This window comes from Culex quinquefasciatus, chromosome 2 (genome assembly GCF_015732765.1).
Source record: "Culex quinquefasciatus strain JHB chromosome 2, VPISU_Cqui_1.0_pri_paternal, whole genome shotgun sequence".
Lineage (NCBI taxonomy): Eukaryota > Metazoa > Arthropoda > Insecta > Diptera > Culicidae > Culex > Culex quinquefasciatus.
Window position 1 is genome coordinate 209,921,077 of NC_051862.1, and position 18,239 is coordinate 209,939,315.

The 18,239-nt window shown below is 30.6% G+C and overlaps 1 protein-coding gene across 4 annotated transcripts in view; it reads left to right on the forward strand.

Annotated features, from left to right (window-relative positions):
* LOC6051796 (potassium voltage-gated channel protein Shaw) overlaps positions 1–18,239 on the forward strand; it is a 261,314-nt gene that overhangs the window by 212,009 nt on the left and 31,066 nt on the right. For all 4 annotated transcript variants that reach the window (XR_005277836.1, XM_038258170.1, XM_038258172.1 and 1 more), the window contains one exon: positions 14,753–14,870. Coding sequence is in view for 3 of the 4 variants with exons in the window: in XM_038258170.1 (XP_038114098.1) it covers positions 14,753–14,870 (118 nt within the window). In the remaining variant the exon portion in view is untranslated. The remainder of the gene's footprint in view (positions 1–14,752; positions 14,871–18,239) is intronic.

The window sequence follows — 18,239 nt, forward strand, 5'->3', positions numbered from 1 at the left end:
CAATATCTGTGGTGCTCTCCCGCTCTCTCATTTATTCATGCTCTCAACGTGCTGTCAACGCGCTGGCTTGTTTACCTTTTGCATGCAGCTCCCTGGAGAGCTGAGCGAGCTAAGTCGGCTGGGGGTTGGGGGTGGCATTTCGCTCTCTCCCAAAAATGCTCTCAGTTCACGCTCTCAGATTGAACCAGATTTACCAACACATCGATACTGCCGCTGCGTATGAATAGGAAGCTCTTTACATGTGTTGATTTTTTTCTGTATGGAGATTTTTTCCCCGACGTTCAAAGGGTCGGTGTTGAACGCGACGAGCATTTGCGCGTGGCCCGCTAGGCTGGCTCGCTTTGGTATTGGTGGGTTGTAAAGAGAGGTAAAAGAGTAAAGGGTGGCGGGCCAAAGCTTTTTCGGTGCATGCAGCGCTGCTGAACATAGGGCGTTGATTTTGTTAACGTATATTCAAACAAAAATTGTAATTGTATGTTGCTGATTTAAAAAGCACCACGGCACATAAATAAAAAAAATATCCGCTTGAAATCGGCTACCTGTTCAAAGAACAGGTTGAACAGGTGGACGAGTCGCCTCTGGTTTTTTGTTTTTTGTTTTTTGTTTTTTGTTTTTTGTTTTTTGTTTTTTGTTTTTTGTTTTTTGTTTTTTGTTTTTTGTTTTTTTGTTTTTTGTTTTTTGTTTTTTGTTTTTTGTTTTTTGTTTTTTGTTTTTTGTTTTTTGTTTTTTGTTTTTTTTTTTTTGTTTTTTTGTTTTTTTTTTTGTTTTTTGTTTTTTGTTTTTGTTTTTGTTTTTTGTTTTGTTTTTTGTTTTTTGTTTTTGTTTTTTGTTTTTGTTTTTTGTTTTTGTTTTTGTTTTTGTTTTTGTTTTTGTTTTTTTGTTTTTTGTTTTTTGTTTTTGTTTTTTGTTTTTGTTTTTGTTTTTTGTTTTTGTTTTTGTTTTTGTTTTTGTTTTTGTTTTGTTTTTTGTTTTTGTTTTTGTTTTTTGTTTTTTGTTTTAGTTTTTGTTTTTTTTGTTTTTTGTTTTTGTTTTTTTGTTTTGTTTTTTGTTTTTTGTTTTTTTTGTTTTCTAGATTGCACAAGTTTAAAATTCTCAAATTTTGAACCACTCTAAATAGACCAACTTCCCGAAAGCTTCTTCCACCCGGAGAGCAATCAGGAATTTTGTATCTTTCTTCCCGACCTTCCAGAATGCCGACGAGCTGTGCTGGTCCCGAAAGTGGTGGTGGTGATGTGGTTTGGACATGTGCTGACGCAAATTCGTTCCGATGGTGAAACCCTTTAAACGGTTCACGGACATAAGGGTTGTGTGGTTCTTTTTTTTGAGTTAAACTAAAAGCTGTCCGAATGCGATTATTTCTACACTCGTTATCAGAAGGAATTCTTTTAGGAGAGCTTTTGCATGTTTTTGGAATGTTGTTTCACTTTGCGGTTTTAGAATAATTTAGACAATTCTAGTTACTAGAATGTGAGTTCTTTTATTCAACATTATATTGGATTCTTTTATTAAACATTATATTATTAGGTAGATATTTAGTTTAAGAACATGCCTGTGATATTAGATAAAATAAAACTGAAAGGTTGTTTAACAACCAAAAACAATGCTCAAACATCCAGAACACTCAATAGCCAATAAACTCCAATCAATCAACTCCCACGTCAAATCAAATTAGCCAAAATCAATCAACCTGTTCCTGTCACAAGCGGTGAAACTAATTCATCAACAGACCTTGACATTCTATTTTTACAGTTTGACATTTGGAATATCTCAATTTAGTCACAACCTCAAAAAAAAGCTGTTTTTAATTAAACTCCCTTTTCCACATGAATTGCGTTTGTAAGTGTGCGATAAAACAATTTTCAACCTCCCCGGAGACTCGCCCCTCCCACGTGAACCCGACATCTGGACGACTTTTAACCGACTTCCAGAGTTGCAGTCGCGCTTTTCCCGATCGCACGCCGCCACCACGTATTGATGGAGAGGAAAATTGGAATAAATTTAACGTCCGAACGTGCCTCAATTTGCAGGACTCATTATTTTGTGTTCGCTTTCTGGGGCTCTTCCGGTCGGAACGTCGGGTCGTCAATTTACAGTTTGCCAGGGAGGGTTGGCGTAGTACTGGCTGGCCAGGTCCGGATGTGGGAACCGGCAAGCGCGCCGCCATGCCAGATCCGGGGATGGCCGGAAGTTGGTGGTGATGGAAAACTTAAAGTTAATTTGAAAAAAAAAAAATAAAAAAAAATATCACATTTTATGAAAACAAAAGAAAACAAAAAAATGATAAAACATAAACTTTTGAAAGTGTCAGCTTTTCCCAACCCTGCCACGAGACAAAGCCCAGCCGTTTTCCAGCCCAGGACCTCGGCTCACTTAAATGTTCATTTGAAATTCCAATCATGCCGGAATGCATGGAACTGCTGCTACGCGTCATGTTTCCTACACTTTCCCCTCCTTTCCCCTCTGACAGCCACAATATCAGAAGCCCAGCTGATGTGCCTCCCCCTAGCAGCTGGGAGTAGGTTGGACCCTTTTGGCGCGTTCGAAGCATTGCATTCGATGATGCAAACTAGCGAAATATGCTTCTCAATTGAATTGAATCGAAGTGTGCACTTGCACTTGGCCCATTCTGTGATAAAAGGTTTTTTTTTCAATTTTGTTTTTCCCCCTGATGGGTCTGGCTGCTGCAGCTGGCAGGTTTTTTCTCCGAATGGCAAATGAACTGGGCAGAGTGGATTGTTTTACTTTGCCAACCGTGAATTTCCCACAGGAGTGTGGAATGAAAATGAAATGATCATATTTGTAGTTGTATTACGATAACGATTCATTTTTGAAACTCCGTCATGCAACTTCTTACTTTTCCTGTCATTCTCAAGCGATGAAATGGCCTACTTTTTTCAACCAAAATTAACAGAATGGAAAATTAATACCTTTCAATACCAATGCTGAAAAGTTATACTGTTCAGCACTGAAATGGGTGCTGAAAATTTGAACTTTACAGCACTGTTATCGAAAAGTAACATTGTTGATTTTTTTTTTGTTTTGAACAGTTAATTGACTTAATTCCATTCAAAAAGCGTTTTTCGGTAAACCTCGTTGGATAAATGTTAGACTCGTGCTGAAAAAATCTACTTCTTGCAACTTGTTGCATAAAATACTATCAATCAAAGTAGCAAAAATTACAAAAATGATAATAAGTTTGTTTTCATTTGTGAAAACTGCAAAAATATTGAATTTGCAATCCATTTCATTTCAATGCATTTTCTATTCTAAAAAAATGCCATTTTACAGCATACTGCTCGGATTTTTGGAAAACATCCGAAATATTTACTGTCAAACAAAATTTAAAACATCATTTTTAAATGCTATATCAATGACGTTACACATTTTTCGACAAGTTGTAGACATTTTAAGGTGACACTTTTCGAATAATTGTCAGTTTTTGCAATTTAAATGCACTCCTACAAAAAAAAACACAACAACTGAGAAAATCTCCCATTTTTTTTTTCTTTTTGACTGCGGGTTGCTGAAACACAGCTTTTAGAACATAAAATTTCTTGAAACATGAGTTTCATCGTAATTCATACAAAATTTGCGATATTGCGTTGTAGACAATATTTCAGACGTTTTCCAAAAATCACTTCAAATAAAAAATAAAAATCTGAATATTTCGATATTTTTTGTAAACCTAAGAGAATTACAAGTTTTCAAAAATAGGGTTTGGAATCAGGATGATGCAAAGTGCTGATGGGGTTACATACATGAGCAGTTCTCTACGGAATCGGTCTTTTTTCGTCAATTTTAATTTTTGTATTTTTCAATCCGGCTGAAACTTTTTTGGTGCCTTCGGTATGTCCATAGAAGCCATTTTGCATCATTATTTTGTCCATATAATTATCCATACAAAATTTTGCAGCTGTCCATTCAAAAATGATGTATGAAAATTAAAAAAGTCTGTATCTTTTGAAGGAATTTTTTGATCGATTTGGTGTCTTCGGCAAAGTTGTAGGTATGGATACGGACTACACTGGATAAAAATAATACACTGTTAAAAAATTTGGTGATTTTTTTATTTAACTTTTTATAACTAAAACTTGATTAAATAAAAACACTATTTTTATGTTTTATTTTTTTATATGTTTCAGAGGTCATAAAATTCCAACTTTTCAAAAAATTCCAGGTTGTGCAAAAAAATCATTGACCGAGGTTATGAATTTTTAACCTGGCCATGGTCTTCGTTTTCTACATACACGAATGGTATTCCGGGTCTATAGGACCCAGAAATGTTTTCGGCTGCCAAAATTCGAGATTGTAACCGATTTTGGATGTCTTGGCCGCAAATGAAAGGCTAGGATGTCTACTTTCTGAATCCGACCGGCAGAACCGGTTTTGGACACCGTGGCCACCGGGAACCTGCTATAACCGAAAAAAGTCCTTTTTGAGGCCCCTACTTTGAGGACCTGTATCTCCGAAACGATTGCACATAGCAGGTTGCTTCCGGTTGCATTCGACAGATAATAACCTGAATTTTAAGCCCCAGAAAAAATAATTGGTCCATAGTGGCCACCGGTTCCGGTAACCCGGAACTTCCGGAAAACTTGATTTTGCAGTTTTTGACATAAAACCGTCACACGGACCAGTCTTTTGAAACGGATTATTTTGCAAACCATTGCAGAAGGATACTACATACTACCTCTGACTGTTTGGTATCGGTTCTGGCCAACTGTGGCCAATCCGGAACTGGTTCCAGGGTACCACTAAAACGGTTTCAATAATTGTCACGCTAGAAACCCGTCATGTTGCATATCAAACTTCATGAAATTGCATGTTATGACCATATGAGGTCATGCCGATGTCCTCTGACCCATCCTAGTCACTCCGGAACCGGTAACCGGTGGCCACTGGGGGACACTATCGGAATATGCAATGAACCCTATCATCCGACGTATCAAACTTCATGAAATTGAAAGTTATGAACATCTGAGGTCATGCCGTCCCCTGACCCAACCTGGTCACTCCGGAACCAGTTACCGGTAGCCACTGAGGGACACTATCGGAATATGCAATGAACCCTTTCATCCGACGTATCAAACTTCATGAAATTGAAAGTTATGTCCATCTGAGGTCATGCCGATGTCTTATGACCTAACCTGATCACTCCGGAACCGGTCACCGGTGGCCACTTGGGGACACTATCGGAATATGCAATGAACCCTATCATCCGACGTATCAAACTTCATGAAATTGAAAGTTATGACCATCTGAGGTGATGCCGATGACTTCTGACCTAACCTGGTCCGGAATCGGTTTTCGATGGAACCGGTTACCGGTGACCACTTGGGGACACTATCGGAATATGCTATGAACCCTATCATCCGACGTATCAAACTTCATGAAATTGAAAGTTATGATCATCTGGCATCAAGACAATGTCCTCTGACCCAATTTGGTTACTCCGGAACCGGTTACCCGTGGCCACTTGGTGACACTCTCTGATTATGTAATAAACCCTTTCATCCGACGTATCAAACATCATGAAATTGAACATTCTTACCATCTGAGGTCATGCTAACGTCCTTTGAACTTATCTGGTCACTTCGGAATCGGTTTCCGATGGCCACTTGGGGACACTTGTGGAATATGCTAGATACCCTATCATCCGATATATCAAACTTCATAAAATTGAAAATTATTGCTATCCCAGGTTATGCCAACATCTGTATCCTTCTATATCGCAATTAAATGCATGAGGACAGTTTACATGTAGGTTCTGATACACAGCAAAAATAGGTGAATTTTGGAATGTTGAAAATTCGGATACCCACTTTTTGAGTAATATTACCGAAAACATGTGTAAAAATGTGAACCTAATGAAAATTCACCAGAAACTGATGAAAAATCACCAGTTCCTGATGTAATATTACTCATATTTTGACACAAAATCTTTCACCATTTTCTCTTTACTATAGTTTGTAATCTGGCTATCAATATCAAACTTTTTTTTTCACAATGGGCAATTGTGTTGAACTCACTGCGACCACCTAAGAAGGCTATCTTTTGTAATGTACCCTGGATTCTGTCCATACTACAAATTACTCGTATCCATGGGATCGGTAGACGAGGGGTTATTTTGCAGATATGGTTTATACATTTATCCGGCAGAGTAAATGTGCCGAGCTTTCTAGCTCAGTTAAACAAAAACGACAGAAGTTGTTAGGCCCCATGCCGATTTTGTGCAGGTGATATCTATCAGGACAATGTCCTGTTAGAAGCCCGAGTATTCGTAGTTCTCTATGGTTTAAGCCAAGAAGTTTCTTGGTAATTGAAAGACTTGGAGTGATAAAAGTTTACGCTTGTCTCAATCCACGCATCTCGCCCAGATTGAAGCAATTTGCGATTGTCCTCAATTCGTCACTTGTGCTATCTTGTTACACGTCTGCTGTAAAAAGATAGGAGATAGATAGCACACAAGCGACGAATTAGTTATTTCTTGCTTCACGGCACTTTTTGAGATTCTAAGAAACGGCTTGGGATCCACGAATATGTTTGATAAGCCTTGTCTGGCAAGTTCATCAGCCATTTCAATGCCTTCAATGCCGCAGTGCCCTGGTACCCAAAACAACAAGACTCTGTTATGCCGAGTAGCAAGTTCCAAACATGTTTGGATTCGCATTTAGAGGATTTTAACGCCAATTGTGCAGTTTAGCTATCCGAGAAAATACCGATTTTTGCGTGTCTATAATTTCTAAAATATCAAAATCAAAGGTTAGATGAAAGAGTTTCTGCACCCAAATCTCGGCAACACTCGGTTTGAGAGAAAGACGGCCTCATGAAGTTTGATATGTCGGACGATAGAGTTTCTATTCCGCATATTCCACAAGTGTACACCAGTGGCCACCGGTAACCGATTCCAAAAGCCAGATAGAGTTAGGGGATGTTAGCGTAATTACCTTAGATGTAATATTGTTTAATTTCATGTTGTTCGATATGCCATCATTGCATATTACGATAATGTTCCCCAAAACCCACTGGTAACCGGTCCCGGAGTGGCCCTCAGTGGCCATAGGTAACCGGTTCCAGATTGATCAGGTAAGGTAAGTTGAAGTCGGCATAACCTTGGATAGTTATAATTTTCAATTCTATGAAGTTTGATATTTCTGATTATAGGGTTCCTAGCATATTCCACAAGTGTCCCCAAGTGGCCATCGGAAACCGATTCCGAAGTGACCAGATAAGTTCAAAGAACGTTAGCATGACCTCAGATGGTCATAACTTTCAATTTCATGAAGTTTGATACGTCGGATGATAGGGTTCAGAGGCGCCGACTAGTCCAAAATGTTGGGGGGGCACGGTTATTTTCCGAAATCGTTAGGTGAGAGTGGCGATTTGATGTTTAAGTTTATTGTATATCACGATTTTTTTAAATTTGAATATTACGATGTGATACGATTTTTTTTCATCCGGAATCCATCTTTTTTTCTTTGAAAAAGATAATTTTTTAAAACATGATTGAGAATGTTTCTTGGGGGATTTTTTTTAATATGTTTAGAAGGCGAATTCCTTCTAATTGGCATATTTCGCACTTATTTTCCAGAAGTAACAGTCAATAATAAAAATAATCAGATATTTTAAAATTCTAAAAATGAATACAAAAGTAAAAAGCAAAAATTTAGAACTTGAGAAATTGGAAAATACACATTAAAAAACAACAATTTTTCAATTCAGCAATTAAAAAAAATAACAGATATACCAAATTCAATATTTCAAAATTTAAAAAAAAAGTTTTTAAAAACTCTAGGGTTAAAAAACTCATGGCTTAAAAATTTTAAGAAATCAAAAGTAGAAATTCAGAAATAAAAAAAAACCAGAAATTTGGAAATTACAATAAAATTCAATTTTTAAAAAATCGAAAATTAAACACTAATTTATTAAATTTAAGAATTTAAGGGTGCACAGCAACCAAGGACGTTGTTGTCTTTTTATTCCAAAATTGACAAACTTATGGACCCAATCCTGCAACAATCTGATTGTAAAAATAAATTTAAAGAATTAAAGAATTAAAGAATTAAAGAATTAAAGAATTAAAGAATTAAAGAATTAAAGAATTAAAGAATTAAAGAATTAAAGAATTAAAGAATTAAAGAATTAAAGAATTAAAGAATTAAAGAATTAAAGAATTAAAGAATTAAAGAATTAAAGAATTAAAGAATTAAAGAATTAAAGAATTAAAGAATTAAAGAATTAAAGAATTAAAGAATTAAAGAATTAAAGAATTAAAGAATTAAAGAATTAAAGAATTAAAGAATTAAAGAATTAAAGAATTAAAGAATTAAAGAATTAAAGAATTAAAGAATTAAAGAATTAAAGAATTAAAGAATTAAAGAATTAAAGAATTAAAGAATTAAAGACTTAAAGAATTAAAGAATTAAAGAATTAAAGAATTAAAGAATTAAAGAATTAAAGAATTAAAGAATTAAAGAATTAAAGAATTAAAGAATTAAAGAATTAAAGAATTAAAGAATTAAAGAATTAAAGAATTAAAGAATTAAAGAATTAAAGAATTAAAGAATTAAAGAATTAAAGAATTAAAGAATTAAAGAATTGAAGAATTAAAGAATTAAAGAATTAAAGAATTAAAGAATTAAAGAATTAAAGAATTAAAGAATTAAAGAATTAAAGAATTAAAGAATTAAAGAATTAAAGAATTAAAGAATTAAAGAATTAAAGAATTTAAGAATTTAAGAATTTAGGAATTTAAGAATTTAAGAATTTAAGAATTTAAGAATTTAAGAATTTAAGAATTTAAGAATTTAAGAATTTAAGAATTTAAGAATTTAGAATTTAAGAATTTAAGAATTTAGAATTTAAGAATTTAAGAATTTAAGAATTTAAGAATTTAAGAATTTAAGAATTTAAGAATTTAAGAATTTAAGAATTTAAGAATTTAAGAATTTAAGAATTTAAGAATTTAAGAATTTAAGAATTTAAGAATTTAAGAATTTAAGAATTTAAGAATTTAAGAATTTAAGAATTTAAGAATTTAAGAATTTAAGAATTTAAATTTAAGAATTTAAATTTAAGAATTTAAGAATTTAGAATTTAAGAATTTAAGAATTTAAGAATTTAAGAATTTAAGAATTTAAGAATTTAAGAATTTAAGAATTTAAGAATTTAAGAATTTAAGAATTTAAGAATTTAAGAATTTAAGAATTTAAGAATTTAAGAATTTAAGAATTTAAGAATTTAAGAATTTAAGAATTTAAGAATTTAAGAATTTAAGAATTTAGAATTTAAGAATTTAAGAATTTAAGAATTTAAGAATTTAAGAATTTAAGAATTTAAGAATTTAAGAATTTAAGAATTTAAGAATTTAAGAATTTAAGAATTTAAAATTTAAGAATTTAAGAATTTAAGAATTTAAAATTTAAGAATTTAAGAATTTAAGAATTTAAGAATTTAAGAATTTAAGAATTTAAGAATTTAAGAATTTAAAATTTAAGAATTTAAGAATTTAAGAATTTAAGAATTTAAAATTTAAGAATTTAAGAATTTAAGAATTTAAGAATTTAAGAATTTAAGAATTTAAGAATTTAAGAATTTAAGAATTTAAGAATTTAAGAATTTAAGAATTTAAGAATTTAAGAATTTAAGAATTTAAGAATTTAAGAATTTAAGAATTTAAGAATTTAAGAATTTAAAATTTAAGAATTTAAGAATTTAAGAATTTAAGAATTTAAGAATTTAAGAATTTAAGAATTTAAGAATTTAAGAATTTAAGAATTTAAGAATTTAAGAATTTAAGAATTTAAATTTAAGAATTTAAGAATTTAAGAATTTAAAATTTAAGAATTTAAGAATTTAAGAATTTAAGAATTTAAGAATTTAAGAATTTAGAATTTAAGAATTTAAGAATTTAAGAATTTAAGAATTTAAGAATTTAAGAAATTTAAGAATTTAAGAATTTAAGAATTTAAGAATTTAAGAATTTAAGAATTTAAGAATTTAAGAATTTAAGAATTTAAGAATTTAAGAATTTAAGAATTTAAAATTTAAGAATTTAAGAATTTAAGAATTTAAGAATTTAAGAATTTAAGAATTTAAGAATTTAAGAATTTAAGAATTTAAGAATTTAAGAATTTAAGAATTTAAGAATTTAAGAATTTAAGAATTTAAGAATTTAAGAATTTAAGAATTTAAGAATTTAAGAATTTAAGAATTTAAGAATTTAAATTTAAGAATTTAAGAATTTAAGAATTTAAAATTTAAGAATTTAAGAATTTAAATTTAAGAATTTAAGAATTTAAGAATTTAAGAATTTAAGAATTTAAGAATTTAAAATTTAAGAATTTAAGAATTTAAGAATTTAAGAATTTAAGAATTTAAATTTAAGAATTTAAGAATTTAAGAATTTAAGAATTTAAGAATTTAAGAATTTAAGAATTTAAGAATTTAAGAATTTAAGAATTTAAGAATTTAAGAATTTAAGAATTTAAGAATTTAAGAATTTAAGAATTTAAGAATTTAAGAATTTAAGAATTTAAAATTTAAGAATTTAAGAATTTAAGAATTTAAGAATTTAAGAATTTAAGAATTTAGAATTTAGAATTTAAGAATTTAAGAATTTAAGAATTTAAAATTTAAGAATTTAAGAATTTAAGAATTTAAGAATTTAAGAATTTAAGAATTTAAGAATTTAAGAATTTAAGAATTTAAGAATTTAAGAATTTAAGAATTTAAGAATTTAAGAATTTAAGAATTTAAGAATTTAAGAATTTAAGAATTTAAGAATTTAAGAATTTAAGAATTTAAGAATTTAAGAATTTAAGAATTTAAGAATTTAAGAATTTAAGAATTTAAGAATTTAAGAATTTAAGAATTTAAGAATTTAAGAATTTAAGAATTTAAGAATTTAAGAATTTAAGAATTTAAGAATTTAATAATTTAAGAATTTAAGAATTTAAGAATTTAAGAATTTAAGAATTTAATAATTTAAGAATTTAAGAATTTAAGAATTTAAGAATTTAAGAATTTAAGAATTTAAGAATTTAAGAATTTAAGAATTTAAGAATTTAAGAATTTAAGAATTTAAGAATTTAAGAATTTAAGAATTTAAGAATTTAAGAATTTAAGAATTTAAGAATTTAAGAATTTAAGATTTTAAGAATTTAAGAATTTAAGAATTTAAGAATTTAAGAATTTAAGCGTTTAAGATTTTAAAAATTTAAGAATTAAAGAATTTGAGAACAACCAAAAAGATACACGAATGGTTTTAAATAAAATCAAAAAAGCTTCATGACAATTTGATACGACCAAAAATTTGCAATTTTTTAAAATGAATTCAAGAAAAAAAATACTTAAAATTACTCAAAAAAATATCGAATTTATCAGCATTTTTTTAAATGTAAAGCTGTCAATAAATGACCATTTTGAAAAGTGTTTCAGTTCATTTTCGCTAAATCCTAATCTACAATGGCAAATCGCAGAATGTTGCGTCTGAAAACTTGATGATTGTTTTGGCAAGAGTTTGCGTAAGTTTGCTCTTGTACTAAGCTTGCTGGTTTTCCTACCTAGTTAGCATAAGAGAGCGCAGTAGTATAGATAAAACGTTGTCGATTTAGAAATAAATTGCATCTAAATCTAGAAAATTGTTAACGATTTTGTTCAAAAAAATTCACGGATTTCGAAAACAACAATTTTTTTGAGCTATTTTACAGATTCGCTTACAAGAATTCTATCCAATTCCAATTCAGTTTTAAATATTATTTTCAATTATTTCTGTGATTTTTTTTGTAATATTTAAAATAAGAATATTTTTCTTCCAAAATTTATGGGGGGGCACAATGTATAGGCTGCCCCCCCTGCCCATTTTTAAGGGGGGCAAAAAGTACCGTGCCCCCCCAGAGTCGGCGCCCCTGATAGGGTTCATTGCATATTCCGATAGTGTCCCCAAGTGGCCACCGGTGACCGGTTCCGGAGTGATCAGGTAAGGTCATAAGACATCGGCATGACCTCAGATGTTCATAACTTTCAATTTCATGAAGTTTGATACGTCGGATGATAGGGTTCATTGCATATTCCGATAGTGTCCCCCAGTGGCCACCGGTAACTGGTTCCGGAGTGACCAGAATGGGTCAGAGGACATCGGCATGACCTCAGATGGTCATAACATGCAATTTCATGAAGTTTGATATGCAACATGACGGGTTTCTAACGTGACAATTATTGAAACCGTTTTAGTGGTACCCTGGAACCGGTTCCGGATTGGCCACAGTTGGCCAGAACCGATACCAAACAGTCAGAGGTAGTATGTAGTATTCTTCTGCAATGGTTTGCAAAATAATCCGTTTCAAAAGACTGATCCGTGTGACGGTTTTATGTCAAAAACTGCAAAAATCAAGTTTTCCGGAAGTTCCGGGTTACCGGAACCGGTGGCCACTATGGACCAATTATTTTTTCTGGGGCTTAAAATTCAGGTTATTATCTGTCGAATGCAACTGGAAGCAACCTGCTATGTTCAATCGTTTCGGAGATACAGGTCCTCAAAGTAGGGGCCTCAAAAAGGACTTTTTTCGGTTATAGCAGGTTCCCGGTGGCCACGGTGTCCAAAACCGGTTCTGCCGGTCGGATTCAGAAAGTAGACATCCTAGCCTTTCATTTGCGGTCAAAACATCCAAAATCGGTTACAATCTCGAATTTTGGCAGCCGAAAACATTTCTGGGTCCTATAGACCCGGAATACCATTGGTGTCAGTTTTTTTGTTGTGGGCACTTCCGGTTGCCTCCGGAAGTTCATTTTTGGCCAGAATGTGTGTCTTAGTAAGATACACAAAGTCACAAAATTTCAGATCTCTAGAAGTTTTTGGTCAAAAGTTACAATTACTTTTATAGTGCTACTGGGTCCTATAGACCCGAAGACCATGCCCGGGTTAAATCAATACTGATTTTTTCAAAAAATCGAAATTTTGGTCGCAAAAATTTATCATCTTCATTTTTTCATGTAAAGTTGAATTTGCAATCAAAAAGTACTTTAGTAAAATTTTGATAAAGTGCACCGTTTTCAAGTTAAATCCATTTTCAGGTGACTTTTTTGAAAATAGTCGCAGTTTTTCATTTTTTAAAATTTGTGCACATGTTTACTCACTTTTGAAAAAATATTTTTGAAAAGCTGAGAAAATTCTCTATATTTTGCTTCTTCGGACTTTGTTGATGTGACCTTCAGTTGCTGAGATATTGCAATGCAAAGGCTTAAAAACAGGAAAATTTATGTTATCTAAGTCTCACCCAAACAGTCCACCATTTTTCAATGTCGATATCTCAGCAACTAATGGTCCGATTTTCAATGTTCAAATATGAAACATTTGTGAAATTTTCCGATCTTTTCAATAGCAATATTTTCAAAATTTTCAAATCAAGACTAACATTTCAAATGGGCGTAATATTGAGTGTTTTGCCTTTTTGAAATGTTAGTTAGGTATTAAATTATCGACAATTTCTCAAAGATTTCAGTTTATAAGGATTTTTTTATAATCCGGATTTTCATGCGTTATTTGGGAAAAAAAATTATTACCATCGATTTTTCAGGATTGTATCGAAAAGTAGTTTAACACACGGAATTGCTTTTTTTTAAATTAACCGAATAATTTTTTATTCAAAAATATAATAAGACCGAAAGATCCTATTCATTTTTTGTATAGCTTTCAAACATTCATTTTTGACACATATTTAATTATGCTTAGTTATTTTTTAAGTTTGTGAAGTTGATTTCTCAATTTAAACCCCCTTTTTAGGCTTAGTTTTGATATTTATTTTTCTTTAACAACGATTTTAATCCAACTTATAAACCTAACCTTTTCATGAAAGCCTGAAAATTACGTTAAAATTTTATTTTGCTTAATTTGTTGAACATGATCACGAATTAAAAAAAATCGGTGAAAGATAAAAACAGTGTTATCAAAACATAGCAGGAAAATCGTCATAAGCCATCGTACGTCTCAATCCGATATATGTAATTTTCAAGCAAGTCTTGATCTACAAGTTGCTTTCAACAGAAAACAAAAATATTATTTCTGTTCATTTTGCCACGCATGTATGTATCACCCTTTTTTCAATATAACCATTTTGAGAAATTTTCGATAGTTCGATGCAAAATAAAAAAAAATTAAACATGTAGCTTGCTGAAAACTCTTAGTTTTTATAAAATGCTATTGCTATCAATCTCTTTGAGAAATTTTCGATCATTTGAGACTAATGTTGGAAAAACTTAATATTTGAGTTCCTTATGAATTCCCAGTTTTGAAAAAAAGAACTTCTCACAAAAAGTATAATTAAAAAAACTATGATTTGTTAAATATACGTTAATTTTATCAAAACGTTATTGGGTTTAGTAAGTTTCAATTATGAGTAAAGAAAAGCTTTTAGAACATTTCTTACGGTGGAAAAATCTAAATTATATGATTTTTTTTAATTGCAAGAGATAGCAACCAGAAATCATCCTGATTCAAAGAAAACATTTTTTTTTAATCTTCCGATATTTCATAAAGTTTTAGGCCATGTCTCCCATATAGGCCAATTCACATGGGGTAATCCTAATGGCAGAAAGTTTGATTTCGAGAAATCAAGTAGGAAATAAAAAAAATGTGCCAGTCGAAAACCTTGTTTGAAATCTATACTTTAAGAAATGATGAGCCGAAAATTGGAATAAATAGTATTTCTAAATAATAGCTAACTGACTGTTTTTCAAATTTCTCCTTTTTCAGAACGGGTAAACTGCACTACCCGACGGACGTGTGCGGACCACTGTTCGAGGAGGAGCTGTCCTTCTGGGGCTTAGATTCCAACCAAGTAGAACCGTGCTGCTGGATGACGTACACCCAGGTGAGTTTTTGTGGATCCCTAGTCGCACCCACTCTAGAAGCAAAATGTGCATTCCAGCACGATTAAAGGTTTGAGCAAGTCATCGCGTTCTCGGAATGGAATCATGCCAAAACCACCAACCCACCCTCTTAAAGATAACAATCACAATCAGAAACCGAACCTGCAATGAAGCCATCAAACGGACATGACCTTCTTTCTGTCCAACTGCTGTTACAAAACTGCTTTTTTTTCGTTGTTGATGCTTTCTTCGAGAATCAAAATCGGTTTGTCAGCAGAAAACCGCACTTTTCAACCCTCAATTCAAACACACCCACACCCACACACACAAACACCTACATTTTCCGTCACAGTTTACACAATTCAAATCGTTCGTCGAGGGTTTTCCGTTCGGGTGGTGGTGGGAAGAAAAAACCTTTTTTTTTGCCGTCCCTCTGCTTCTTACTAAATAGACATGTTTCTTCAGTGCAATTTTCCACTTCTTGGGCCCGACTTCAACCGAAATGGGAACTCTTGGAAGATGTGTCTGTCCTGGCGTGGCCGTCCTCGTCGTCGGGGATGACGACTTCAATAAGCAAGACATCTGGCACCAACCGGATGAGTGTCGTTTTCTCCATTTACATATTTGCTTGTTATACACATTTTTCTCCTCAGCCATCCAGTTCTATATCTTGGCGTTTTCTTGCTTTTATTTGCTACACTTTTCTCTCGTTAACATTGGGGATCGATGGGGGAAGAAATGGTGGCACACTGATGGGAATGAGGGTAAAAGGACACGCCTAGTGGGGTTGTTGGTGGGGTGAGAGGGAGGGGAGAGGTGATGAACCATGAGCCATTCAGCATGGTGGGATTGAAGGTACTATTTAAAAGTTTTATATGATGCAGTTCAGTTTCAGCTCAGCAACTTTTTCAATCGGAAAACAAAGAAAAGTTCTTATTTTTTTTCAAATAGATGTATTTTTCTTTAAGTAATTACCAATCTTTTAAATAAATCATTTGGAATAAAAAAAAAACAATGTTTCCGAAAAATCAATCATTGATCAACAAGATTATTTTAATAATCTAAAAGTGCCATGTTGTTCTCAATGGAAATGAGTTCGAAATGGGAAACTTATTGCATTATCGGGTTCTTTGTACAATTTTACACTAAGAACAGCTAACATCAGCTTCTAGGTTACAAGTTAATTAGAAATATTAAATATCTTCAAATTTACAGGAAGTTGATCAATTTTCAAAGTTAATTTATATAAAAAATCATACTGGTTGGTTTTGGCGTAATAAATATTTCTATTTTTATGAAAAATCAATTTCTAAAGATTTTTGATTATACATGAAACTTTTTAATTACATAATTTATATAAATCAAATTTATATAAATTTTATTCAAAGTTAGTAAACAAAGCTAAAAAAAGCCTTAAAAGAAGAGAAAATAATTAATATATTAATTAAAAATAATTAATATATTAACATTTTTAAGAATCACATTGACTAAAGTCACCCCAATTTTTCAAATAAAAATTTACAGCGAAACTATTTTTTAAAGCATTATTGATTTTTTTAGATACGAGCTTGGAAATTGTGTGATCCAGAACATGTTTAAAAAAAAATTCATAAGATAGCGGTTAAATAATATTGAAAGAAAGTTAAAATCCTATTAATGTTACCCCGTTTTTTTCAAAAAATTGTGCTCTATCCAGAATTGAGAGTAAGTGAAAATAAATCTATGTATAATTTTTTATTTGTCTCAAAAACATAGACTATGGTTAAATTGATTTATTTATTTATTTATTTTAATTTTTTTAATTGAAATATTTTAAAAACATTTTAATGGCCTTAATCAATGCACTGTAAAAATTGAATACGTTATTGAATTATCTCATTTATTTGGCAATTAACTCATATATTTTTTTTCAATTTAATCGTTTAAATTGAAATGTCTTTAGTTCTCAAATGAATGTGAAAATTTAACATAAATTATAATTGAATTGTTAAATATTAAATTAATAAAAAATCATTTCTTCTTCAAAAGAACTAAAAGTCAAAAAGAGAGAAAGACCTGGAAAATCTAGCTTAAAATGTTAGGTTCTGTTTCTGTGAAGCTAAAAAAAATGATTACCATTTTGCAAAAAATGAATTATATCTGTGTTTAACTGGATATCAGATTTTTTTATTGGATTATTTTTATTGAAAACAGAAAAAACAAGTTCCAAATTATCTTTCACCACTTTCTAGAGATTGCTCAAATTTGCTATATGAAAAAAAATGATTTTTGTGACATATTTTCCAATTCTAAATAATGTTAAAAAAAATCATTTTATAATTTCTTTAGTTTGTCATTGATAAGCAAAAATAGTTATTAGTAAGAATTAAAGGCCAATAAAATTTGCAAAGTTATTTAAAAAAATCATGATTCTTAATTATGTTTAAAATCATGGATCTAAAAATGAATAACATTAAGTAATGAATTGAATATGCCATTTTTTTATTTGCGATTAGAAAAAAAAATATTGAAAATATTCAAGAGATGTTTTAAAATAATTTTAATAATTTATTACAATCTTACAAAACAGCAAACTGATATTTACGATTACTCTGATTTTATAGAAAAAAAAAGAAAATTCTGTTTGCAAATTTGAATTATTTTCATTCCTTTATCATCATTGATATTTGGAATATTATATTTATTTTATTGAGCAGTTTTCCCAATTTTTCAGTTTATTTTTGAAGATTATGTCCCTTGACTCTGATCAAAGTCGAAAGAAGAGCCAAAAAATAAAACAATTTATATACAAATAATTGAATTACAAGCCATGGTTACAAGATTTGGAAGAAAAAAGTGTTTTGAAATGCAATCATTTGAAAAAAAAAAAAATAAATACAAATATTTTAAAGCAATCTCAAACATGCTTAAAATGATTATCGACGCTGAAAAATACATTTTGAATTATTTTCAGTTGATTGTACGATTTTTTCAATTGAAATTTTGAAGTTTTTTTAAATAGTTTTTTTGCTCCCTGAATTCAGTGGCTGATTTTGAAGGAAGCAACAATTTTGAAAAATAATTGCGGTGGTAATATTTGACCTTTTTATGAATTCTTTTAAGAAAATTGACCGAATTATGAAGAAAAATAAAATAATGGAATTTCAAAATAAAAATAAATTTTAAAAGAGAAACTCGGGGTATTTCCAATAGTATAATGTAATTTATTAATATGTTATTCCCCCTTGGTTTTTCTTCGATAGACAAAGTGCATTTTTTTAATCTTAAGGAGCTATTAGACTATGGCAAACAAATCAACTCGCTGACGTATCTGCAAACAAATGCAGGAAAACAAACAGAGGAAGCAAACTGCCAAATTGTCAAAAAGTTTG